Below are 21,873 nucleotides of genomic sequence, written 5' to 3'. Positions count from 1 at the left end.
CACTGGCATCTCGGTGTGAAGGCGGTGAAGGAGCAGCATCTCTGTTCATCTGTTTCGCCGTCCTGGTCCCACCTGAGGGTCTGCCCAGAGCCGTGAACGAAGGCAGGCCACCTGTGCGCCCTGAGACTCGAGTGGAGCCCGTTTCCCAGATACTAAGATGGATTTAAAAGGGGCCCCGGCCTGTAAGTCCCTGGTGGGGGATGCTGTCTAAGGAGGAATCAGGGCAGACCATCCCCCGAGCAGACAGTGCTGCGGTTGCAGAGAGCGCCCCTAGGGACACCCTGGGCAGAAACACGGGCCTCAGGACGTCTTTCTTGGTAAGACCTGACCGTTGGTAGCTTGAAACTGGCCGCAGTGGCAATATTGACACCACAGAAACGGGCAGGCGCTGTGCCCACCACGGAGAACTGCTGGTTCCATATTGTGGTGTCTTTTTTTCCTAACACCATTTCTGACACCAAACGTGTGTTCTCTAATCCAGTTCAATTCTGACAGTAACACAGACCCTGAAGGCTAAGGGCTCAGTCCCACAAGACTGTCCCCGTTCAGATGCCTGCTTCACATCCCAGGTTGTCACCCATGTGTCTGACTCATGGGCTGTAAGTTCTGGGCTTCCCACAAGCCCCTCCTGCAGAACGCAGGAAGTGCCTTACTTACTATAAAGGATGCAGCTGGCAGGCAGCCAGATGGAAGAGATGCAGATGGGAGATGCAGGTAGGGGGCAGGGGAAGCTGGGGTGTGGCACGCCCCCACCCAATCCTCCATGTGTTCACCAGCCCCATTCACTAGGACTTCTTATGGAAGCTTTGACACCTAGGCAAGATTGATTACTTCACAAACCATTGGTGGTTAACTCAAGCTCCAGCCCCTCTCCCCTTCCTGGAGGTAAGGGTGGGGCTGAAAGTTCCAACCCACCATGGACAAAAAATATCGCCTGCCATTTCAGGAAACAGTGTCTCCCAGCATCAAGCCATCACCCACTGCAGCCGCCCCCAGCAGTGTGCCCTGCGGGGAGCTCAGGCTGGAGGAAATCAGGATGCTGGCCCTAGAGAGTTAAGATGCTCATCAAAGGAGTGGTTTCCGTGAGCCCAGATTCCTGCATCTTCCCGTACACAGAGAGTCGCTCAGATCATCTACTTGAGATGTCTGGGGTTTTTTTTGTGATTAGCAGTAGTCTTTTGACATTTGACTATAAGTTTTATTTTTCAGCAAAAACCACTATATATCCTGGCTCCTCCCTTACCTCTTTGGAACAGTCCCTCAGAGCTACCCGAGAGGCTGTCTTCTTGGGCTACAGTCCTGGGGAGTGTCCTCAAATAAAACATAATTCTCAACTTTTATGTTGAGTACCTGTTATATGCCAAGTACCAGGCTGGGGATTTGTTCATTTAAATGATCAAATATCAATTTTACACCTACTCTGATTTATTGATAGGGCTTCTGCTTTTGAGAAAAAAATGCCACATCATGTGCACTTGACAATCTAGCCAACCGGACCCAACAGTACATTCTAATGCGTGAAGCATGAAGGAGTAGGCCCCTCAGGGGCAGGGGCCAGAGCAGTCCATACTGGGTGGTCAGGGAAGACTTCTCGGAGGAGGTGGACTTAGAGCTGAGCCCTAAAGGCGTGCACAGTGCTGAGAGCTGGAGCAGATGTGTTCTTCCAGGAGGGACAAGGAACTGACAACTGCCCTGTGTCGAGTCCTAGAACACACCCACAGCGCCGCTGCGCCTCTGGTCTTTGCTCTTACTCTCCGGGGTGGTAAGTTTGCATCCCAGCTCTGCTTTCTCGTGACCCTGGGCAGGCCACTTAACCTCCTGGAGACTGAGATTCTCATGAATAAAAGGGGGAAGAGACAGCCAGTCCTCACAGCTTCCCAGGATCACTATGGAAATGAGATGACAGAAGTGAAAGTTCTTTTTAAACCTCGAGGAAGTAATTAGCATCACTATTCCTTTATGTGTCTTTCATTATTTTATCACCTCCGGAGGAGTCATCTCGCTCTCAGAATTTTAAACTAAAAAGAATAACTCTGAAAATGAATTAGAAGTTATTAGAAGAGCTAATATTTACCAGCCTCTCACTGTGCCAGGCACAGTTTCCAAGTGCTTTACGTGTTTGGAAGTTGCCTGGTCCTGACTTGAAGTAGGTACTGCCGTCTGCATTTTACAGATGGGGAAACTGAGGCCTGGGGAGGTCCTGCAACTTGCCCAAGGTCGTCCAGCTAGGACGTGGTGGAGGCAGGCTTTGAACCCAAGGAAATGTGGCTCTTCCCATTCTGCTAAGCAGGGTGGGAGACCTCTTCTCCAAGGGGAGGAAGACGAGAGATGGAGTTCTCTGAGCCTCCAGTAGCCCGAGTGGCTCACCCGGTACCTGGCTGGACCAGGCACCTCCCACCGGCTGCCGTCCCCGCCGACTCCCCGGACTGGGTCTCCCGTCCCTTCCAAACTGGCCACTTCCACTCACAGCTCAGGGTCTTCTATGCTGCCACCTGTTCGGAGTTAAATTGTGTCTCCCAACAGATACGTTGAGGTCTTAACCCCAGTACGTTGGAATGAGACATTATTTGAAAGTAGGGTTGATACAGGGAAAATGGGGCGTGAGAGGATGGCGACGTCCCAGGTCCCAGTGAGTCCCTGGCTTGGCTTCGTGCAGGAAAGGATTCAAGAGCGAGCCATAGCTGAGCTGAGTAGCCCTAGTCAGAGTGAGGCGCACTCCACAGACAGAGCGCAGGCCGTCTCAGAAGGCCAGAGAGGCCACAAAGCGCGGGGCGGGTGTTTGCACGGGCTGGGTAACTCCATATGCTAACAAGCGGGACGATTATTCCAGCTACTTTGGCGAAGGGGCCGGGATTCCCCGGAATCAAGGCCCCTGCCCACTTTCTGACCTTTTATGGTCAGCCTCGGAGCTGTCGCGGCGCCTGTGGGAGTGCCATTTACCATGCTAATGTGTTACAATGAGCCTGTGATGAAGGTCAAGGTCTACTGGAGGCCAAATCTCCCGCCGTCTTGGTGCTAATTGCTGCGCCATTCTTTTAATGGCTGTGCCCCGCCCGCTTGCCTCCTGTCTCAGGGGGATTGGCGATGTAATTGGCCAAGCTAGGATGAGGGTGGGCCCTTCATCCAGCACAAGGGGCATTCTTCTCAGAGGGGGAGATGGCGGGAGCAGACCCAGGAGGGGAGAGGCCATGCGATGACGGAGGTGGAGCTCAGGGGAGGGTGCATTCGAGCCAAGGACTGCGCTGGGAAGGGGCGAGGGCGGATCCTACCTGGGTTTTGGACGTGCAGCCTCAGAACTGTGAGCGATAAGCTTCTGTTGTTTTAAGCCACCTGATCTTTGGTCCTTTGCTGTGGGGGACCTGAGAAACCAATCCACCTCCCATGTGAGACCTTGGTTCTTCTGACCTTGCTCCCTCCCAGGGGCTGGGTAAGAACCACTCCCTGTGAGCATCTCTCGTCCTTTTCTGTGCAGCTGCCTTTGAAACCTTTTGCTCAGCAGCCCTCCTGCGCCTGCTTAGTTTGACGAGACTGGTCCATGTGACACGAGCAGAGGGTGGAGGCTGGGGGTGGAGGCTCGGGGTCCTGCGGCAGGTGGAACCTTCCTGCCCCGGATCCGGGGCAGTTAAGGAGAGTTGAACTCATCCTGACGATGCTTCAGGGCTCTTGATCAATGTCTGCCGCCCGAGAGATTCAGGGGAGCGCAGGGGGACTTTCAGGTCGGCCATGGGCGTGGTGCGGAGCGAGGGACCAGCCGATCTCCAACTCCACGGAGCCCAGAAGGCAGGGGCGCTGAGCCTGGAGCCTGCAGAGGGGATCTAGGCTTGGTCTGTGGACGCTCTGCTTGCGGGCAGCAGATACTAAGCTGTGAATGACTCTGGAAGTCTGGGAAGTGTTCCTGGGAATACTTGAGGGCTGGATCGCTTCCATCTGTGTATGAGGGTTTCATGGAACCATTCTGGAGGGGAACAGCGGTCTGCCAGCTCTGACACAGCCAGGCAGATCCAAGTGGCCTCTCTTTTCCCTTGTGATGCTGATGCCCTTTGCCCTCTGCCCTTGGAACCCATCCCACCGCTCTCCCTTTTATGGGTGCACTGTCTGGTCATCGAAAAAACCTTTGAGACAGAAAGCTGCGTCCAGCCCCGGGCCCAGGGCGTCACTGGACTTCATCTAACCGGGAGACAGCCGAGCTGCTCACCGGGCTTCCGTTTTGTCCTGAAATGTGGGCAGAAGCCCTGCTGATGATTTGTGGTCCTGCCCCTTGGGACCCCCAGGGGCTGCAGGCCGAGCCAGAGGAGGCAGGAGGGGAGCTCCGCAGGGGAGTGGTCTGCGGGTGGGCTCTGCCCTGCCCCCTCACTTTCAAAGTTCACCCAGCTCCCTCCGCTAAGGGACTGAGGGTTTTCACAGGGAAATTACTTAATTTTCAGCCATTTTCTGGTTGCCAGAGTTGAATGTAAAAAGAAGAATCAGGACCCTGGGGATAAACACAGTAGGCAGGGCTTGATTTGCAAGACCTGGGGCGTATGAGAAGGTTCTGGCTGGACCTTTTTTTTTTTTTTTTTTTTAATAAATCTGTTGAGCTGTTGACATACAATACACCGCACATATTTAAATTGTGTAATTTGATGTTTTGATACCGATTTGTATACACATGTCTGTATATGTGTGTGTGTGCTTGACTGTACACATATATGGATATCTCCGTGAACGTAGCACCAGAGCTAAGATTTCGAACATATCCGCATCCCCCCAAAGTTCCTCTGGCCCATTCGTCACCCCTTCTCACCCATCCCCACCTCCCTGTCTCTTTCCTGACACTATAGATCAGTCTTCATTTAAAAAAATAATTTAATATAAATGGAATCCAAGAGTATGTCGCCTTTTTGTCTGGCTTCTTTCACTCCCATGGTGATTTTGAGATTCATGCAGGTTGTTGCTTGGATCAGGAGTTCCTGCCTTTCGAAGCCGAAGAGCCTGCCATTGTGTGTTTAGACCACCACCCGCGCACCCATGCACCTGCTGGTGAACGTGTGTGCTGTTTTCAGCTACAAGGAAAGCTTCTATGAACCTTCACGGACAAGCCTTGTATGGACAGAGGCTTTTGTTCTCCTGGGGGAAGATGTAGGAGTGGGGTGTCTGGATCGTTTGGTAGAAGTTTGTTTGGCTTTTTAGGGAAACCAGCGAATGTTTTCCGAAGGGGTTGTACATTTTGTGCGTCTGTTCCCACCAGCAACATACAAGTGTTCCATCCGATCACCCCATATCCTCGCCAAGATTTGGTCAATCTTTTTCATTCCAGCCACCCTAATAAGCCTGTCGTGGTATTCCATTTCAGTTCCAAATTGCATTTCCCTTATGCCTAATAATGTTGAACATTTTCATATAGCTATTTGATATCCATATATCTTATTTGGTGAAGTTCCTGTTCAAATGTTTGTTCGTTTAAAAAAAATGAGCTGTTTATTTTCTTTTTAATGAGTTCTGAGAGTTTTTCATATATTCTGGATCAAAATCCACTATCAGATATGATTTGCAAACAACTTTTCCTCTGTAGCTTATGGTGTCTTTCAAAGAGCAGAAATTCAAAATTTTGATAAAATCCAATTCAGCAGGGTTTTCTTTTTAAGGGATTCTGCCACTGCTAGTGAACTGAAGAAACAGTTCACTCAGCCAAAGTCAAAAACCCGTTTTCTTCCTGAATTTTATATGTTTAGATTTTCCATTTAGGTCCATGATCCATTTTGAGTAAAGTTTTGTATGTGACACGAGGTGTGAATTGAAATTCCTTTCTGCAAGTGGGTATGCAATTACTCTGGTACCATTTGCTGGAAGGATCACCCTTCCTCTGCTGGACCACCTCTGCATCTTTGTCACAGGTCAGTTTTCTATCCGAGTCTATTTCTGGATCCTCTATTCTCTATTCCGTTTCATTGATCGTTTTTTCTGCCTTTATGCCGATACCACACTGTCTTGATTACTGGAGACTCATAATGTCTTGTAACCAGGTAGCGTTAGTCTTCCAATTTTGTTTTCTGTTTTCAAAGCTGTTTTGGCTGTTCTAGGTCATTTGCATTTTCCTATGGATGTTAGATCAGCTTGTCAATGTCTGCAAAAACCTGCTGTGGTTTTGACTGAGACGGAGGTGAGTCTATAAATGAATTTAGGGAGAAATGGTGTCTCATGGTGTCTCCATGAACATGCACATCTCTCCATTTATCAGCCTCCTTTTTAATTTTTCTCATCAACATTGTGTAGCTTTCCGTGTACAAGCATTACACACTTTTCGTCAGCTATATCCAGAAGCACCTCATATTTTTACCCCCTTTATTGTGCTATGGTTCCTGTACAGTGAACTGCATGTATTTCAGATGTGCAATTTGATGGATTTTGATAGATGTATGTGCCCATGAAACCACCACCGCTCTCGAGATAGCTCACATGGGAATTCGAAATTGCACCTCTTGGGGAGTGATGGAAATGTTTGCTGTCTTAAGGATTTCATGTTTTTGATGCTACTGTAAATGATATTTTGATTTCAGTTCGAACTCCTGTTGCTGGCATACAGAAATACAATCGGCTTCCGCAGAGGGAGATCGTACCCTGTAACCTTGTTAAAGTCACGTGGTAGCTCTTGCAGCGGTTTGTGAATTTCATCAGCTGAAATTCTGGGATGTCAGGTCCCAGTGAGATGACGTATGTTAGGGGCCTGGCAAGAGGACGCCCTGAAGGAATGACAGACAGGTTTATTGGCCCAGTGTCCCAGGAGCAGCCGGCGGGAAGAGGGTAGCGGTGCAGGCACCTTGCAGGTAGTCTGGCAGGAGCAGGAAGGCAGGGCAGCTCTGCGGGGGCTGCGTGTTTACAGAAGCTCAGGTGTTCTCACCATCACTATCCACAAGCCCTTCCTAAGCTCAGCAGTGACTCAGATGCCCTGGGCAGCGAGCACAAACCATGCAGACACCGCCCTGCTCCTTTGGGACTTAAGCCGGGGCAGTTCTCCCTGGGGAAGACAGAATAGAAATGTCAGATCTGCCTGTGATTAGATGACGGCCAGTTCACACCGTGTAGGGATGAAGACAGAGCCGGGTTTCCCAGCGAGGGGCCGGTCCGCGGAGCCAGGGTGGGCGTTCCTCGTCCAGCCCGAGCAGTGAGACGGTGCGGTCCGCTCTGCCTGGTTGGCTCTGTTACACGGAGTTCATTAGAGGTCGTCTTCCAGCTCTGGGCCCAGATCTCTTGACGAATCTGGACGATGTTGACTGAAATCATGGATGACTTAGGAGCCGGGTGTAACCAGCCAGGACCCTGGGCTGGAGGCACGGCGATTTCCCGTCGTTTCTGGCCATGGACACTGGAGGTACGACTAGGACTTCACTTTCCCCACAGAAGGCATTGCACTGCATGTCTGTATTTTTAACTTCAAATATTATCATATATTACAATGTGGACCTACTCTGCTTCCAAAATGTCTTCGGATGGAAAAATCCAAGGGCATTACTCTTCTTTATGATCACATTTAACCCCATTTTTCATTAGTAACATTTTATTATTTTGAAACTTCACGGACTTACAGACTATCAGAGCTAAAAGGAACGTTTAAAGCAAGCATCTCTAGTCTGATACAGATGAGGAAACTGAGGCCCAGACAGGCACTAACTTGTTCAAGGTCACTTAAGCAGCAGCAGAAGCCAGGTTCCTTGTGCCGTCTTCCACGCCATCATGTTTGCAGTGCATCCTCTGAAAAAATGTTTCAAGGGACTTTCTGGTCAAGGTGTATGATTTGTGATTCTGTGTTGGCTAAAGACAGCCCCGATGTCACCAAACCAGGCCCGGCAAGCCCAGCACAACAGGGGGCCTTCTGAGGACGGGGCACACTTTCTCGTCCGTCAGCAGAGGCCGCAGCATGGGAGGAACACTCACCAAGAACATGCTGATTGTGACTAATGTAGGAGAGGAAGCCTCTGGGCCAGGGGAGCTCTCTGTCCTTGGCGCCGCTGAGGAGTCAGGACCCTGTGGGATTAAGATCAAATACCCGTGAGATGAGGGCACGTTTGCATCTCAGCTTCTGCACTCACCGCACTCACCTGCTGTGTGGCCTTGGTCAAGACACTCAACCTCTCTGAGCCTGGAGACGATACTCTCTCTCAGAGGGGTGTGAGAAACAGACAGGAACATGGACAGAGGGACCATGGCGTGGTGCCTGCCTCCAAGTAAATGCTCAAGAAACGGTAGCTGGCCTCTCAGGATGTGTGTCGTCGTTGGCTGCAATTGGGAGAAAGTCTCTAGCCACCTCCTCTCGATCTGGAAATGTCCGTTTTCCTCCCCCCTCTTCTCCAGGCTCTTTGACAGGCAGGTTGGCCCATTAAGGGCCGTCCTGAGCTTGCGCACATTAGGGGGCATTGCTAAGAGCGGCAGGGTCGCTGGCGAGTGGGGCTGTGCTCCCTGCCACCCTCTCCCATCTTCTTCCAGCACCCCCCCACCATCCCCACTCCTCTCTCTCATCTTCCACCTTCAGGTTCTGGGAAGACTTGGATGGCTACCCCTGACGGGAGAGTGGTTTCCAGACCCCGGAGACCTGGCCCGGGGAGCCAGGGGAGCCAGGGGAGCGAGGACAGCCGGGGACCCCTGGACGACCGGCCACGTGAGGAGACCCAGGGGGCCCGGGAGCTGGCACTGGCAGAGCTGGCCATGCTGAGGAAGGCGCAGGAATTCTTCCAGAGCTGTGATGCCGAGGGCAAGGGCTTCATCGCCAGGAGGGATATGCAGGTAAGAGGGGCCCCGGGCTGGGCCTGCCCACCCGGAAGACCAAAGGGCCTGGGTCTCCCTCTGTTGGGTTGGGTCCTGCGCCACCAGAGGTGACATCCCCTGGGAGCCAGATCTCCTAGGTTCCTTCTTTTTCTGGTCTTTACTTTCTGTCAGACGAAGGGTGGGGGGGTTTCTCTGTCTGACTCGGTAACTCCCCAGGATTGCGGGAAATGGCGATAGAAACATAAGGGACTTAAGTAAGACATGGAGAAGAACTCTTTGGAACAAAGGCAGAGAGGCACTGACTTGTTGCTTCATAGCACAGCTCTGAGCTGTGCCCAAGCCACTCCCGCGAGGTGCCTCGTGTGTCCCAGGGATGGGTGCGGTGTCGGACCCACAGCCTGGGAGGAAATTTACATGGTACGTCATTTTCATGTCTCCCCAAATATTCTTCTTTTGATAGTCTTTCAACCCTTTAAAAATGTAAAAGCCATTCTTAGCTCCCTGGCTGTACAAAAAGAGACACTGGGTCAGATTTACAGTGCGGGAGTGTGGTTCGCCCACCCCTGGTCTGGTGCCTCTCCACCACCAGTGCCAAAAGGTTCCTCCCAGCGTCTTCCTTAAATCTCTCATGCTGCAGTCATGATTTCACCCCGACGAGAGTGAAGGAGGCACAGGTCCCCCTCAGAACACTGAGACAGCATCTCCCCCCCCAACCCCCAGCCCTTCCATCACTCGTCTGTCCAGGGCATCTGAGGAGGGACACACAGCTGTGGTACAGGAGGGAGACTCACGATGGTCAGATTTTGTTTTGCAAGTCCGTTTTTTCAGAGGACACTAAAGCTGGGCAGTGAAAGGCGGACCCTCGTTAGTACCCGTCCCACCCGTGCTCACTGTGCGTGCCGCGCAGCCTGAGCCGGGAGGTGGACCTCGAGACCTGGATGGAGACGGCGGGCCTGTCCCTCTCTCCCTGCCCCCACCCCCGGGCGGGGTGCTGTTCAGGCTGCTCCCTGAGTCCTTCCCCATCCGGTAGCTGCGCAAATTGGGGGAGACCTGAGAAGAGAGGCAGCTTAGCCCACGAGTGAGCCCGGGACCGCTCCAGTTTTCAGTAATTGGCCCCCAGATGCCCTTCTGCCCTTGAAACTCATTCCCAAAGTCTCACTCCCTCTGGAGGGCCAGCCTCAGCGGGTTGTGGGGAACTTTGACAAACCCCTGTGAACTCATAATGGTCACTCCCAGGCCTGGGGCCGTAAGAATTCGCGTTTATTGAGGGTCAACCCTGGGCCACAAGCAGGGTGCAAATCAGCACTCTCCCCAGATCGACGCCAGTCAAGCTGCCCTGAAGCCCACTCTCTCATGACGGCGGGGAGGGCGTGGGGAGTTTAAACTGTAAAGTATACACTGTTAAAGAAATCGTCTGTGTTTGACTGGCTGGGAGCGAAGTCAGAAGCCTCAGGTCCCAGAGGCACCAAGTCAGCCTCCCTCCCTCGGGCCTCGCCTGGTCCAGGCGGGAGGAGCGGCCCGGACATCCCACCAGCGGGTCTTGTGCATCCGCGGCCTTTCCCGCTCCCCGCTGTCGTGTTCTGAAGTTTGGAGAGGTCAGCTCTTCCAGCTGAGGAACTGCATCAAGAGAACAAAATGCCTTATTGAAGGGCCGCCTCTGCTGGAGGGGGATGGGCTGGAAGGAGATGTGGGAAGAAGCTGCTCTCCTGGAACTGACCTTGGGCTCCCCGGCGAGGCCCCCATGCCCTTGGTTCTCCTGGCAGGACCTACAGACCTCTGCCTGCCGCCATCACCCGACAAGTGCTGCTGTGGCCGGTGGCCAGTCCCCGAACCCGCTCATCACCCCCATTCTCACCTTCGGCTCCCAGCATGGCCTCCCAGGATGGAGGAGAGCTCAGGGCATTCGTGCACACCCAGATCCAGGCACCAGGAAAGGCTCTTTAAGGTGGAGGGTGGCTCTGAAGGAAGGAGAGGCTGTGGGCCGGGTTGGGGGGTCTGGTGGGAGGGGCGGCGGAGAAGCAGAACTGGAACAAACCCACACAGAGCTTGCCATCCTTTGAGAAAGCAGCGAGATGGTGAGGCTCCTTCCCTGGTGCTCCTGGTCTCTTTCCTGAGTAACGAAAACCCACTTGCAGAGAACTGGCTCCCAGTCATCCAAGAGACAGTGGAGAACCAGCCATCAGAGGTGATGCTCTGGGCACCAGGCATAGACAGCCAGCCGCCCCAACAGAGCAGGCACCACAGGAGGAAAAAGGAGCAGGTCCCTGGAGCAACCTGGAGGCACTGGAGCCGGGCTGCCCTGAGGCCAGGGTGCAAGCCCCCTGGGCTCAGGCTCCATGGCCAGACATCCTGCTACTGGACGGCGGACGGTGGACGGCGGACCCTGACCTGTGTGTGCAGAGTTTGGGCAGGGGGTTGAGGGTCTTCAGCTCCACCTGTGGCCCCTTGGACCTCACTTCCTCCTCCACAAGGAGCCCCTCTGTGTGCTCCTTGGAGACTGTTCCTGGCAGAACCGTGGTGAAGATTGCTTTGCAGGGAGGGGTCCCCCAGAGAAGCAGAGTCGTGGGCTGGAGGGTCCCGAGTGGGAACCAGTCCTTCCTCAGCGGGTCAGAGGGACATGGCGGGGCAGGTGGAGGGACTCCTTCAGCTGAGACAGGAAGATGGGGACAGATGGGCGGGGATCTCTGAGGAAACCTAGAGCCTCGTTAAACTTTCCCCTGACTTTTTAGGGAAGTGTAATGATTACCTACCAGTACCGAGCCCTCCCCTCCCAGGGCTCCCTGTGGGTAATTCTGGGCTTGGCCCAACTGTTAAGAGCCACCTGAGCTGGCCAGCCAGCCCAGCCTGGCCCTGCCTGTTGCTGTGAGTCGTGTTACTGGCACACAGCCGGGCTGTGTCCCCCACGTTCTGTCCACGGTGGCTTCCAAGCTGTAACGTATGAAACTGTGACAAAGACCGAATGGCCTGCGAAGTCTCAAATGTAATCCTCCTGGCCCTTACAGCAGACACTGGTCGACTCCTGATGTAGGTTAATAAGAAGGCTCTTGAAGAATTTTGCAGTAAATCGGCCTGAGTTTTAATCCTGAACCTGCAACTTACTAGCAATGTGAATTTGTGTTAAGTCTCTTAGCCCCTCGGAGCTGTGAACTTTTTGTAACTAACTCCCAGCATTAGAAGAGAATTAGCAAGCATGTATATGTAGAGCTCTTGGCCCTGAGCTGGGACCTGGCAATCTCTCCATAAATGCACACTTGTCGGGCAGGGGGGCCTTGCACCCCGAGTATTAACCCAATCCCTGGTGTCCCGGGATGCTTTTTAAACTGTGGTAAAATACACGTAACAAAGTGCCTGTCGTCAGGGTTCCACGTTGTAGCACGGGCCAGAATTTCCTCTCCTCTTAGGGCTGGACACGACTCCACTGCTCCCACTGACCACGCCTCGTTTATCCACTGGTCTGTCGGTGGCCACGTGGGTTGCTCCACACCCTTGGGTGTGAATCACGCTGCTACGAGCAGGGGTGTGCATATACTCTTCAAGTCCCTGCTGTCGGTTTTTTGGGGTACATACCCCAAAGTAGGATTGCTGGATCCTATGGCAATTCTGTTTTTAATATTTTGTGGAGCCAACATGCCGTTTCCATAGCGGCTGCACTGTCTTTCTGGGACTTCAAGTGCAAGTCATCTCTCCTGCCTCAGAGATCACGAAGGGCCATTTCTGCTGGGGAGGGCACCTTCCCCTCGCACCCAGCTGGTGCCACGCCGGCTTGCGTCCAGTCTATGTGAGTGGGGGCGGGCTTCCTCTTAGAGGGCAGTTGATAATGTCTAGGGACATTCTCGATTGAAATGACTGGAGACGGGGCTGCTGCTGGCACCTCCTAGGTTGTGCCCAGGGGTGCTGTTAAATATCCCATAAAGCACAGGCTGGATCCCCCCCCCAACCGCCCACCAAAGACTCCCCATCTCATGATGTCAATAGTGTGGATGTTGAGGGGAACCCCAGGCCCCGCCCAGCCGTTGGCCTGAACCAAGCAGGTCAAGGCACCAAGCAGGATGAAGGTAGATCCCACCTCTGGGCCTCACCTCCCCGTCCTGGAGGTGTTCGGTGTGGCTGAGCTCTGCCACAGGAAAGAGAGTGGCTGGTGCTGGCTCAGAGGTCTGAACAGGAGGCTTTGGAAGTCTGGAAGGAGGGAGACTTTAGTCTGGATGTAAAGGTGGGTCTTCTAATGACGCATTTGAAGCTATGCATCCATTCGCTTTAAGCTGCACGAGGTCTGTTGCGGGCTGGTGACCAGAAAGGCAGAGAGTCTGGCTGGGGCCCAGGGGGAGACAGCACTGTTCCCTGGCTCCGGGAGCCCGGCCCTCAGCGCTGCTGCTGCAGGACTGTTTCCCATTCCAGGCTCTGGAAAAACACCCAACTTACAAGACCTCACTGAGCATCACCAGCGGGGCCAGATGGTGGATGTCCCGCTATTCAGAGGGGGAGAAGGATGCTGAAGTGGTCTTCAGAAGCTGCTTCTGGCTTTTGGAGGCTGGGGCCAACTCGAGACACTTGTGGGCAGAAGGGCCAGCCTGGGGCAGCCGTCCGGGAAGAGCCGTGTTAACCAGTGGGGTCTGGATTGTTTTCAGAGGCTCCATAAGGAGTTGCCCCTCAGCCTGGAGGACCTGGAGGATGTGTTTGATGCCCTGGATGCTGACGGCAATGGCTTTCTGACCCCAGAGGAGTTCGCCACTGGATTTAGTGAGTGGTGCCGGGCGCCAGGGCCCTGGGGAGGGGCCTCCCAGAGCTCTGTGAGGTGCACCCCTGCCCCGCCAGCCCCTAGAGTCGCTGTAGCAAAGCTCCTGCTCCCTGAGGTGTCCAGGCTGTGGGTCCTCTGGACCTCGTTTCACGCGTCCACCTCTTTTTATGGGGCTCATACCACTGCCCTCTCGGGGGCACTGTCACTGCTGGGTCCCCTCCTGCTGCAGAATGGCAGGGAGCAAGCAGAGACACTGGCGGAAAGCTCGGCATGGGGGCGGGGAGGGTTGAGATGGGATTGCCAGCCTCTCCTTTTCTGCCGAGATACCGGCAGATGACAGCGACTCATTTCGTTCAGAGTCTGGCTGAGTTGTCCAGGCTGAGGGACACCCGCTTTCAGAGGAATCTATAAAGGGTTTGAATAGACCAGTCGTGCCCCAGGTAACCAGGAGGAAGAAGAACCAGGAGATGCATGAACGAGATAAAGAAACCATGTACCCCCTCAGAGCAAATACTGATCAGACAGTGATTAGAGCAAACGCGGGTCAGAGAAGTCACCAGGCCGGTTTAGCCACACATCTGTCTCACACAAGGTGCCGGACGTTTCCTGAGAAGTATCTGCGTTTCCTGAGAAGTATCTGCAGCCTTTCCTGACCTTCAGAAATTTGTCACTGACTCATGAACGGGAGGCACAGTGGTACTGGGGGCACTGATGCTGGGAGACGGCACGGCTCGCAGGCAGCCAGGCTGCTGGAGGGCGCTGGAGAGAAAGATCTCCTTTAGAGAAGGAATCAGTGAAGAGACAAGTCTAGGCAGACTTTAAAGGATTGCGAACCACAAAGGTGCCGTGGCACCTGCCATGCCGTCTGCCCTCCCCAGGTCGTAGCCTCTCCACCAGACTCTCGTGGGAGTAGGAGAGAGACAAAAGCCAGAACACGGCATCCAAGGATCTTTGCAAGGGCGGAGGCTGGGGGGGGGGGTTCCCCTTTTCTTCCCTCAGCTGGACCTCAGATGATTCCTGGCGGCTGGGAAAGCAAAGGTCCCCCTGGGTGAGTGTCGCCCTAATCCAGACCCTTGTGCCACGCTCCCCCAGGTCACTTCATCTTCAGCCAGAATAAGCCAAGTCAGGAAGACGGAGGGGAGCCGGCGGCCCAGCCCCAGGAGGAGAAGGTGTACCAGACCGGAGGGGAGGAGGACCTGGGCGGCATGGACGAAGACGAGGAGGCGCAGTTCCAGGTGCTGATGGACAGGCTTGGAGCCCAGAAGGCTCTGGAAGAGTAAGTGGTGACGGTGGTCTGGGGGATGGAGCCCGACTTCCTCATCTGTTCCGTTTCGTCACTGAGGCTTCCTACGCGCTCGGCCCGGCCCCGGCTCCTTGCTTCCGGCCGGGTCACTCACTCCACGCAGCCTGTCCTTGGCCATGACCTGTCTGTGTTTCGGGGTCTACGGGCTCTGCTTTCCGCGTTATTTTCACGGGAAACACTCCCCCGCTGTCCATCATCAGCACGGTCCTCAGCTCAGCCCGCCATGCTCCCTGAGCGGTGCTCACCCGTCAGAGGGCTGTGCCAAGCCTTGAGGGTTTTCCTTGAGTCCTGCCTAAGGCTTCCTGTCACCATCAGCTCACCGGGTTTCCACCTCCGCTGGGTCTCTGGGGCTGCAGTTCGCCCTCCCCGCACCGTGCTGTGCTCCGGGCAAAGGCACTTTACGTGGAAGCATCCACACATTGGATCCCTGAGCCAAAGCCCACCTGTTCAGGCAGGTGGGAGGGGACCCAGTTCCGGGCAGCTTGCCACCCGGGCCATCAGCAGCTCAGCTGAAAACGTACGTGCCTGGGACTTTAAGCAAAAGATAATACCACCCCCTTTTCTTTTCTTTTTGGCAAAAAAGCGTTCTGGGATAAAGAGACACATAGATTCAAGCCCAGACATTTCAAGTAAAATGAAACAAAGTGGTGTTGTATCTGGGGCAAGCACACGGCGGCCTGAGAAGCACTCAGTGGCCTGAGAAGCACGGGGCGGCCTGAGAAGCACGGGGCAGCCTCGGCCCCTTCCCCGCCGCCCTTTGCCTCTTCCTGCTGGGGCTCTGGGTCTTGGGTTGGGTGTGTGTTTCATGAGGAACTGGAAAGGCTGGATTATTGGAGCTCATGTGCCCGAAGCTTGGGAAGAGGAGAGACTGAGGGGCGGGGGTGGATGATGAAGAGGAAGGAAGAGAGAGGGGCCTTCACACGGCACGCAGGCCAAAAAGTATGTGCAGCTCGAGAGTCTTTCCGCAAACAACACGACAGGTTGTGCCAGACTTGAGATAGGCCGGCAATAGCCCGTACCAGAAGGGACACCTGACCCAGCTTCTCCAAGGACAGTGACCTCCTGGAGGAGGGGGCTGGAGCGGGCAGGGTGGGCGAGCCCGGGGGCCATCACAAGTCACAAAAGAGGGGCGCCTCTGCTCGCTTCCGGGCACCTCACCGGGGGTGCTCCGAGGACGCCTGTCAAAGGCCTGTGCTGAGCTGAGCCCACATGAGATGTCCCGGCACGGAGGCTCTGGGCAAGGTTCCAGGCGCGGTCTACGGAAACCGACACACAGAGGACAGGGCCCAGAGCCACCGCTGTCCTCAGGGAAGTGAAACAAGAGGGAAGCGGGCCCCTGGGGGAACCGGTCCTGACTGCAGGACCGCAGATGAGGGGACAGGCGGCTCTGAAGACTTCGGAGGTCTTTAGAGATGTCACCGACCGAGATGGTCTGTGTGTTGTGCTGGAAGCAGGGAGATGGACAGCCTAACCCCCCAGAACCCCTTCTCACCCTGCACCCCATATCCTCCCATGAGGAGTGGCCTGCATGTGGCCCAGACGTGGCCCAGACGTGGCGGACTGGCGTCTGGACTGCCAGCTCTTCCCGGTGGTCTGGTTGGCTGAGGGATTCAGCAGCTTATGGGCCTTGGCTTATTTTTCATTCAAGATTGAAAGACTTGTCCCTTCTCCAGAAATTCCCAGGGAGGTGATGTGGCCATGACCAGGTGGTTAAAGAGCTTTGGAAGAGCGTCGGGTGGATCTGCAGATTTCACTGGAGGCTCCAACAGGAACCTGGGAGGTGGGAACAGACAGGCCTGGGCCAGCAGGGTGGATCCTGACCCTAGAATGCGTTTACTTCACAACAGGCAACCTCCCACAGTGACGGGAGGTCATCCTTGTGTCTCCCTGAGACCCTTTTGTCCCTGAACCCTTTGCACCACCTCCGTCACATCTGCAGTACAACAGAGCAGACAGCCACACGTGTTCTGTGTGGGGGAAGCGGAACTCACTCTGGGAAGCAGGAAGGCTTTTTACCTCCCCTTGTCTTGCTTCCCAGATTCCCTCATGCCGTCCAGTCCTGTGCTAGCTTTTCAACAGATGATAAATACTTATTGGATGGAAGGATGGAAGGATGGATGGGTGTGTGGGTAGGTGGATGGATGGAGGTTCTACACAGGTTGTGGATGTTTGGATGGAATGGAGCTCGGGAAGGAAAGCGGGATGGAGGGGTGGTTGGATACGATCAGCTAACTAACCGGAGGTCGGGTCACTTCTGCGTGGGCCTCTCTCCGCTGGGTGCAGAGTAGTGTTTCCGCCCCAGGCACACCGCTGGCATGCCATACCAGTATCACTTCTGAGTAAAATGTCTCACATATAGTGCTTGTTACACAAGCACAAAGGTTTTATTCTTTATCCTGAGGGTCCCTGCTTATAACCACCTTCAGATCACAGTGGTTTCAGAATTTAATGGAGTGCAGATCATATCGCTTTCTGGCTCAATTTGATCACCAGCTGTAGATTGTTGAGTTTCTCCATAGAGGGAGAGCAGGGCCTGTCGTGTGCGGGGGCCCCCTCGTCCCTCCCCTCGCTGATCTGTGTGGCCCTTCGTGTCTCTGCTGCCGAGTGTGCGCGCACGTGCCTGTTGGGGGTGCAACTCTGGGCATGTCGCTCTGGCTCTGTCTCTCTGCCTGCCTCCTTCCCTCCGGACTCTCTATTCGTCCTTCCACGTGTGCACACACACCTCTCAGACTTGCTCCTTCTCTTCCTCTTGCCTGTTGGTCACGCCTGCTGCCCCCAGGCCCCTGCAGGGCGCTGCGTCTTCCCTTCCCTGCCCCGCCGTGACAACGGCTTTCTGCCAGCCATCGGATGGCACGTCTTTCCCTCTGAGCTGCAAGGACCGTCCTTCTGGGGGCCACAGGCTCTCTCCTTCAGCTCCATGCGTCTGTCCTTGCCCACGCTGGGCTCCGGTCCCTCTGTTTCTTTCTGGCCTCTAGAGGTGCTCCCCACACAGCAGTGTGGGCTCAGCCCCACCAGCCCCTTGAGGGAGACAGCAGAGCGGAGGCCAGCACGGGACCAGACAGGCTCCCGGCTCCATCACCCACCAGCTGAGTGATCTGAGGCCGCCCTCTTCACCCCCTTCCTCCATCTCCTTGCCTGTAAATGGCGGGGAATGGCAGCACCAGCCTCTCAGGTTCCCAGAGAATCAAAAGAGGAAACACGCATGAAGGAGCCGGCGTGCGGCGAGCTGTTCCGGCCGTCAGTCTGACACCTGGGCCTGTTTCCGGGGCCCCGTTTCCGGGCCCCCCGCGCTCACGCTCCCTTTTCTCCCGCAGCGAACGTGACGTCAAGCAACTCTGGCTGCAGCTGAAGAAGGACAAACCTCACCTGCTGTCCGACTTCGAGGATTTCCTGACCAGAATCTTCTCGCAGCTCCAAGAAGCCCAGGAGGAGAAGAACGAACTCGAGTGCGCCCTGCAAAAGTGGGTACCCGTCTCCGCCGCCCTCGGCACGGGCGCGTGGAAGCCGGAAACACCTCTTTGTTCTCACGTTTGGCGATGCCGCCTTATGGCCGTCTGCCGGGGTGGGGCCAGGCCCTGTGGCTGTCATCACATGTACTTCTAAGCCCTCGCTCACGTTTGTTGGGCCCTCACCGTGTGCTAGACACTGTCCTGGGTACCTGGTCTGCACTAGCTCATTTGGACTCTCTATCATTTTCCCCAGTTTGCTGATGAGGAAATCGAGGCTCTGAAAGCGTGAGTAACATGTCCCAGGACGCACAGCGTGCGGGTGGCAGAGCCAGGATTCAGTCAGACAGTCAGGCGCCTGAGACCCATTAGACACCACTGTACGTGCCTCTGGGCAGTGAGGCCCCGATGCGCCGGCTCTGCCCGCACGATCCGGAGGGGCCCTCAGCCGTCCTGACCGCTCCCTCTCATCCCGCTCTCAGTCTCTCCTGCCGTCCGCGTTGCCCCCCAGGGCTTCTCCCAATCATTACCGGTTTCTAGGGCTCCCTTGCCTGGATGAGGTGGCGCCAGGCTAGGTGAACACCAACCGGAGGAGGCAGCGCAGGGGCCGACGCGGTGTCGGCCGGGCCCCGTGCTGCACAGGTGCGGGCCAGCGGGCGGGTGTCGGTCAGCCTGTGGGAATGAGTGTGTCTTCGGGCCCCGTGCCTGTCCGCGGTCATCCAGCCCACAGCACAGCAATGAGTTCGCGTTCTGTGAACCCTGGTGTCACTAAGGATGGTCTGTAGTCCTGAAGCCTCAGCCAAAATGCAGGCTGGTTCAGGTAGAGCCTGGAAGCACGCCGAGGAGGTCCTCTGCATGCCTCTGGTCCCACCTGGAGATTTGCTCGTGTTCCATAAAAATCCCCAATAATTCCAGCACAGACCACTGGCCCTTCCGTGCAGGTGCTTCCTACCAAAGCCTCCTGGGGTCCGCACTGCAGTCTGGGCTGACGTGGCCTTATAGAAAGCACACAGGCCCCTAGTTCCGAGAGAGCTGGCTCACCACATGTGCTCCTGTGTAGACCGCTGTCCACGCCCCGCCCTGAGCTCCCTGTCACCCGGGGCGTCCCCTGCAGCAATTCTAAAAACTTGCTGAGGTCCACGGGGTATACACAGGTGTGGAAAAAGGACCTGTCGGACCCTGCGTTAGGAGAAATTGTGGCCAATTGGTGCTGGAGGACACACGGTCTGGCGAGAGGAGTGTTAGGGACTGTGGGGAGGGCCTCCCGAGGCCCGGCGGGAGGAGGGGTTGAGAGTATGCTCTAGCGAGTCTTCCACCAAGTAAGCCAGGACTCAGACGGAGCCGAGTTTCAGTCTTAGCTCTGCTACTAACCAGCTGTGTGACGTCGGCCCAGTTACTTAACCTCTCTGAGCCACAGCCTCCTCATCTGTCAGACAGGGATGGGAACAGCTTCCGTCTCGGAGAGATGCGAGGACTAGATGTGATGACGCGTGTCAGCATTCGGAACAGCGTTGGCCCACCGCACGTATTCGGTGAATGTTAAGGTCGTCATGTTTATCACTGTTTTAAGTAGGGATGTTTGTGAGTCGTGGAGGATCTGCCTGGCTGATGTGGAGCATTTGGGGTGAAGCTTAAGGACCCCTTTATCCTTCCAGACAGCATGATGTAGAGCTTTGCTACCAAAGTCCAGCCTGGGGACCAGCAGGAAGCTTCTGGGGAATGCGGAGTGGCAGGCCTTGCCCCAGCCCCATTGACTCTGCGTTTTAACAAGGTGTCCAGGGGCCTCCTGTGTGGACGTGAGAAATGGGGGCTGGGAATCGGGAGATCTGGGTTTGAGTCATCGGCGGCTTTCCTACCCACTGGCTCTGTGACCTCGCTCTGGTCTCCGGGCCTCTCTGAGCCATGATTTTCCCACCTGTAAAATGAGGGGCTGGATGAAGTTCTGCCCCTCACCACCCTCCCCTCAGACCCCAACAATGGTCGCCCCGAGGAGCCACAGTGAAAGCCAGGCGGCACCCCCAGAGGGGACGCTTCCCTTGCTGACTAAGGAGGTGAGGGTCACTGTGGCCTGTGGCCCAGAACCCTACCTGCAGGGAGCGCCCCTGCTGACCTGCACTCCCGCAGGGAGAGACCCTCAGCCCTTCCGTCCATCTCTAAGTGGCCTCTGTTCGTGCTTCCATCCCAATTCAATGATGGTTTGAACGTTCTTGAGATGGAAGTCAAGGTCACTCTCGGCTGCATGGGCAAGACTAGCTCAGCCAAGACCCCCAGCTCTCTGCACCCACCCTCCGCAGGCGCCCCTGCCGGCTGCACCTGCCCCGGGCCAGCTGACGAGGCCCCCTCCCGGGTGGGGGGCTCTGGTGGGATCCGGGGCTCGCTGAGCTCTCCGGCAGCCCCTTTCCCGAGTGTCCTCTGGTGCAGAACCCGAGACCTGTAGCCACAGGTGGAGCCCTGAAACGGGAGGCAGGAGCACTCCGAGGTCCCCTCCCCAGGCCCTGCCACTGGCCAGCTGTGTGACTCGGGCAACTTGCCTTACCTCTCTGTGCACCTGTTTCCTTGCTGGCAGCGGGAGAGAACGGGATTTTTCAAGCTTTCTGATTGTGACTCACCAGAAGAGATGCACTTGGCTTTGCTGCTCCCACACACGTACACATGCGAGTAACTGAGACAAGGCCCAGGAAACGTGCTCACGCTCGTTCCGGGTGACTGGCTCTGAGGTTTTCAGGTAGTTTTTTTTTTTATTTATTTAAAATTTTTTTATTTTTAAATTTTTTAATTCTTATTTTTTATTGAAGTGCAGTCGCTTGACAGCACTAGAGTCAGGTGTACAGCAGAGTAGTGTCTCTGTGTTGTCTTCTGTTAAAGGGAAAAAAAACAGAGTGGTCACCTCCTGCTCCTGGGTTACACCTGGACCACATACCCTTAGAAGTCCTTGCAGCTCCGAGGTCAGACAAGAAACCGGAAACCCCAACAGGGTGCAGAGGGTTTGAGTAGGAGGCTTTCTGGGTGACCCAGGGTGAGGCTGTGTGATTCTGGGGCATCTCCTAGGAGACAGGTCTGGGGGTTTGGGCTTGTTTGTGGGAGGGGCGCGGTCTGGCGGGGAGGGGAGAGAAAGGACGGTCTGCGGAAGGGTCTGATCGGGCTGGAGTCGGGGGAGTCCTGAGGACTCTCCACGCGTCACCCAGGCGCCTCCACAAGCTGGCCTTTCAGTGCCGGGGCCACTCCGTCAGGGAATCCGTGCTGGCCTGGGGAGGGTGACGAGGCAGGGCGGCTGCGACCCGCCCAGGGCTGGGCCCCAGGAGGACGGTCCACGTAGGGCTGCACCTCGCACGGAAGGGGTACTTGCTCTGTGCCAGGCTGAGTTCAGCCAACAGAACACAGAGTCCCCATCTTTGAGGAGTTTGTGATCAGACCGATGGGCAGAGCCGTCAAGATTCCGCCGCGAAGCTGACCGGGAAATCCATGCTGTTGAGACTCGAGGCAGCGTTGCCACTGGCAGCAGCGCCCAGGCTCCCTCCTCCTTTTCCAAACCACACACCTTCTTCTCCCACAGGACCCAGAGAGATGCCACTGACCTGGGGGCAGTCCTGTCCCCAGCTCCCCTGCCCCCTCAGAGTTAGTTTCATGGCCGTTAGTAAGGTCCCCTCAGC

General features: G+C 55.5%; 1 protein-coding gene across 5 annotated transcripts in view; it reads left to right on the top strand.

The window, feature by feature from the left end:
• The window catches only part of CRACR2A (calcium release activated channel regulator 2A), a 96,033-nt gene that overhangs the window by 26,592 nt on the left and 47,568 nt on the right, over positions 1-21,873 (top strand). For all 5 annotated transcript variants that reach the window (XR_010377774.1, XM_064478942.1, XM_064478941.1 and 2 more), the window contains 4 exons: positions 8,507-8,757; positions 13,365-13,476; positions 14,567-14,750; positions 18,092-18,238. Coding sequence is in view for 4 of the 5 variants with exons in the window: in XM_064478939.1 (XP_064335009.1) it covers positions 8,507-8,757; positions 13,365-13,476; positions 14,567-14,750; positions 18,092-18,238 (694 nt within the window). In the remaining variant the exon portion in view is untranslated. The remainder of the gene's footprint in view (positions 1-8,506; positions 8,758-13,364; positions 13,477-14,566; positions 14,751-18,091; positions 18,239-21,873) is intronic.

The sequence above is a fragment of the Camelus dromedarius genome, chromosome 25 (genome assembly GCF_036321535.1).
Source record: "Camelus dromedarius isolate mCamDro1 chromosome 25, mCamDro1.pat, whole genome shotgun sequence".
Classification (NCBI taxonomy): Eukaryota; Metazoa; Chordata; class Mammalia; order Artiodactyla; family Camelidae; genus Camelus; species Camelus dromedarius.
Note: the sequence above shows the minus strand (reverse complement) of the source record. Positions and strands in the feature narration are given on the sequence as shown.